General features: G+C 48.7%; 1 protein-coding gene across 1 annotated transcript; it reads left to right on the top strand.

Moving 5' to 3' along the window:
* The first annotated feature begins 925 nt into the window (after window positions 1-925).
* Window positions 926-2,737, top strand: LOC100907128 (zinc finger MYM-type protein 1-like). Its single transcript, XM_003740524.1, has one exon. The coding sequence runs from the start codon at window positions 926-928 to the stop codon at window positions 2,735-2,737; it is 1,812 nt and encodes a 603-aa protein (XP_003740572.1).
* The last annotated feature ends 1,450 nt before the right edge of the window (window positions 2,738-4,187 follow it).

Below are 4,187 nucleotides of genomic sequence, written 5' to 3'. Positions count from 1 at the left end.
CCGAACTCAGCGCATACATTAAAGATACATCACCAGTCAAGGACCCTGCCATCTCCTGCGGTCTTCAATCCAGCAAATTTCTCGGCATCCCATGGAATCAGTCCTCGGACACCCTGTCAGTCCCGATGTCGAAGGCGATCAAGGAACTCCAAACCGGAACACCTTCCAAAAGAAAATTGCTTAGAGCCCTCGCGCAAATATTTGATCCGCTCGGGGTAAGGGGTCCCTCAACAATAAAACTCCAAAATATTACTGCAGAAACTCTGGAAACAGAAACTAGGTTGGGACTCACCTCTAGAGGGGAACAACCTAGCGGAATTCAACGATTTCACCAATCTACTCACCCAGGGTGAGGTGTCCATCGCACGACACTTCCTCTCACCCACCCTCACGAAGCCTCGCAGAGAACTTCACGTATTCTCGGACGCGAGCCTCGCAGCCAGTGGCGGATTTACCCAGTAGGCTTCCTAGGCTATAGACTGGGGCGGCAGATTTCAGGGGGCGGCAAGTTCGGGGAGTGGCGAGTTTCAGGGAGCGGCGAGTTTTTGGTTTGGGACTTCTCTGTTTCTCGGCGATCCAATGGAATCATTCAGGACCGGAACGGGGGCGTCAGATTCGAGCGAGAGCGCAGAGCCGTCAAATCGGCGGCGGAGAAACGTCTCGAAATCGAACACCGAGATCTTATCCCTTGAAAGATCCCCGAGATCATGCTCGATCCCTTACGTTAAACAAAAGACAGTTTTTTTCCTTCTCATCTAGGATCGAACGAGTGAGTAGTAACAATGGTCGCCTCTGCCGATCCCAGAAGCTCTTTTCGAAATGGAAGAGAACTTGAATATAAACTCGTGCAAGCGCCGGGAAGCATCGCAATTTCGAGCTTCTCCTAAAGTTCTTTCAACTTCATGTCCAGATAACAAAAGCGGGCATGGCGGACGGGCGAGCCCGTCTGAGCGGGTGCGAGTACCGTAAGAAAGCGGAAGAGAAGAAACAGAGAGAACGTCAGTTGCTCGCGAAGACCGCGAAGATCGATAAGTTCTTCTCTAAAGGACTCTCGGAGTCTCCGATCGAAACAGAGGCGGAGACAGCGCCGCCTGTCGAGCTGAGGAACGTTCCCCCGGATTCGGGCACGAGTGTGGACGATTTTTTTCCGAGGGATGATAGGATGAACAATGTCGATAGAAGCTCATCCACAGACCCGTCGTCTTCGTCATTCACTTCTTCCGAATTCGACTCGGATCCAGCGAAATGGATTGTCAACGACGAGCTCAGAGATTACGTCGCGCGGAATGGTCATCCGCAAAATTCTGGCTCGGATTTCAGTAACTCGAAGCGAATCTATCAAGACCAAGCGCGTTTCTTCAGCTCGAATTTCCTGCAACGAAAGCTGCCGAATGGTGAGATATCGAATAGACAATGGCTCATCTACTCAGAATCCACCGGTAAGGTATTCTGTGGACCATGTCTTCTTTTCTCAAATTCGTCATCTATCTCCCTCGTTGGCGGTGGATTCAATGACTGGAAGAACGCAAGAACTCATTTCGAGACCCACGAACAATCGAGAGTGCACAAAGAATCTGCGATAACGCTTAAAACAAGAAGTCTCGGGCAGAATCTGAGTTTAATGCTCGAATCAGAGCGGGCTCAGGAGGTGAGATATTGGAAGGAAGTTATGAAACGAGTCGTCGCCGTCGTAAGAAAGTTGACAAGTCGCGGGCTCCCATTGAGAGGTTCGAATGAGGTTCTTAGGTCGTCGCACAATGGGAATTTCCTTATGGTACTGGAACTCCTCGCCGAATTCGATCCCTTCATGAAAGAGCATTTGACAAAGCATGGAGCTCAAGGTAGTGGGAAGACGAGTTATCTCTCCTCGACCACATTCGAAGATGTTGTGCGAATCGTGGCTCGGAAATGCAGGGAAGTCATCGCTAACAAGCTGAAAACAGCGAAATACTTCTCTTTGATCGTCGACTCTACCCCAGACATTTCCCATGTGGATCAGCTGTCGATCGTGCTGCGATTCGTGCAAGAGAACGGCTCACCGTCAGAATCATTCTTGAACTTCGTCCCGAATACTGGTCACACAGGCCAGGAGCTTTACGACGCGATCACGGAGCATTTGCTCTCCGCAGGCATCGATTTGAAGAACTGCAGGGGCCAATCGTACGACAATGCAGCGAATATGTCCGGTTCTTACAAAGGACTCCAAGCACGTATTAAAGCGGTGAACGAATTCGCCGAGTTCGTTCCCTGTTCAGCGCATTCATTGAATCTGGTTGGCACAGCTGCGGCTTCCTGTTGTCCTGAGTCCACGCGATACTTCATGTTCCTGCAGGGAATCTACAACTTCTTCTCGGCGACTCCGACGCGTTGGGAGAAATTGAAGCACGAGACCAAACTCACATTGAAAAGTTTGTCAAGCACCCGATGGTCGTGCAGATATGAAGCTTGCAAAGCTCTATTGAAGTCCTGGAAACCCATTTACGATACTCTGGAAAGCATCTCAACGGACACTTCGGAAAAGGCGCTCGTTAGGGCGGAAGCGGGGGGCTTCATGAAGCAGATGTCAAAATTCGAGACCGCATTTATGACGATTTTCTGGGGAAGAGCCCTGGATCGTATAAACGCAGTCAGCAAGAAGCTCCAGCGAGAGGATGCCGACGTCGAGTTGGTGATGACTTTGTACGAATCTCTTCTCATATTTTACGTCTCTCCGTGGAGAGTTCGCTGCAAACTTTAAGGATGCAAGAGCGCTCTTCGGTGACGAGTCTCTAGAGTCGCGCGCAGCACGCACGAGGAAGAGGAAACGACACTTTGACGACAGCGACGAGGATGAAGGGCCCCCGGTTTGTACCGAAGACGCTCTCCGAGACGAAGTCTTCTTCCCGGTGGTCGATTGTTTGGTTAGCGCTCTCAATGAAAGGAAGAATGCTTACGATAAGGTTTTCAGAGCTTCTCGATGCATAAGTATGCTCGTATCAGTTATCGGCAGTGAGGGGCCGTCGTGAATCGCGATGCGTTGGTCAATTTATCGTCCAAGAGTCGCCGAGCTTCGGTTCTAGTCGGGAACTCGACCTTTCGGAATGCAATTCCCACGACACCCATGATTATGCATCGAGACAGCTCTGAAAAAATTCGACAAAAATTGAAATTCCCCAAATCCTTCTGGATTCGCGTGGAAATGTTCGCGGACCGTCGGACTGACTAAAATCCTTGACCGCAACTCGCTCGTGATGGTATTCGGGGAGATTTCCCCTTTTCGGGGAAACTCTTACAATTACTCAATTGGAAAAGTTACGATACATCGGTGTGAATAGAAACTCTTACATCGATCGAAATGTAAGATCTACAATCCCTCGGCCTGTGAGCCGCGAGGACTGTATGTGTTACGATTGTTACGAAAAATGGCAAAAAATCGAAAAATTGAAATTTCGGAAAAACTAGACCTGATGGAGAAAAACTGTTATGAAATTCGGATTCAGCGCCCCCGGTTTACCCCGAAATAGCTATCACTTTCTTTGTAACGATTTGGCTGTCGAGCTGTGTTATGATTATAATCATAGTCATAATCATAGAAATCACCGTAATCATACGCATGCGTATGATTATGGTCATAATCATACCCATGCTTATGATTACGGTCATAATCATACCCATGCGTATGATCACGGTCAAAATCATAGGCGAGCGTATGATTACGGTCATAATCATACGCAGGCGTATGATTACGGTAAAATCATAATCATAATCACGGCGAGAATTTGCCCAACACTGATGTATCGTAACTTTTCCAATTGAGTAATTGTAAGAGTTTCCCCGAAAAGGGGAAATCTCCCCGAGTACCATTCACGAGCGAGTTGCGGTCAAGGATTCGAGTTAGTCCGACGGTCCGCGAACATTTCCACGCGAATCCAGAAGGATTTGGGGAATTTCAATTTTCGTCGAGATTTTTCAGAGCTGTCTCGATGCATAATCATGGGTGTCGTGGGAATTGCATTCCGAAAGATCGAGTTCCCGACTAGAACCGAAGCTCGGCGGCTCTTGGACGATAAATTGACCAACGCATCGCGATTCACGACGGCCCCTCACTGCCGATAACTGATACGAGCATACTTATGCATCGAGACAGCTCTAGAAAAATTCGAACAAAAATTGAAATTCCCCAAATCCTTCTGGATTCGCGTGGAAAT

This window comes from Galendromus occidentalis, unplaced genomic scaffold (genome assembly GCF_000255335.2).
Source record: "Galendromus occidentalis unplaced genomic scaffold, Mocc_1.1 scf7180000076960, whole genome shotgun sequence".
Lineage (NCBI taxonomy): Eukaryota > Metazoa > Arthropoda > Arachnida > Mesostigmata > Phytoseiidae > Galendromus > Galendromus occidentalis.
This window is presented reverse-complemented; position numbering and strand designations above follow the sequence as displayed.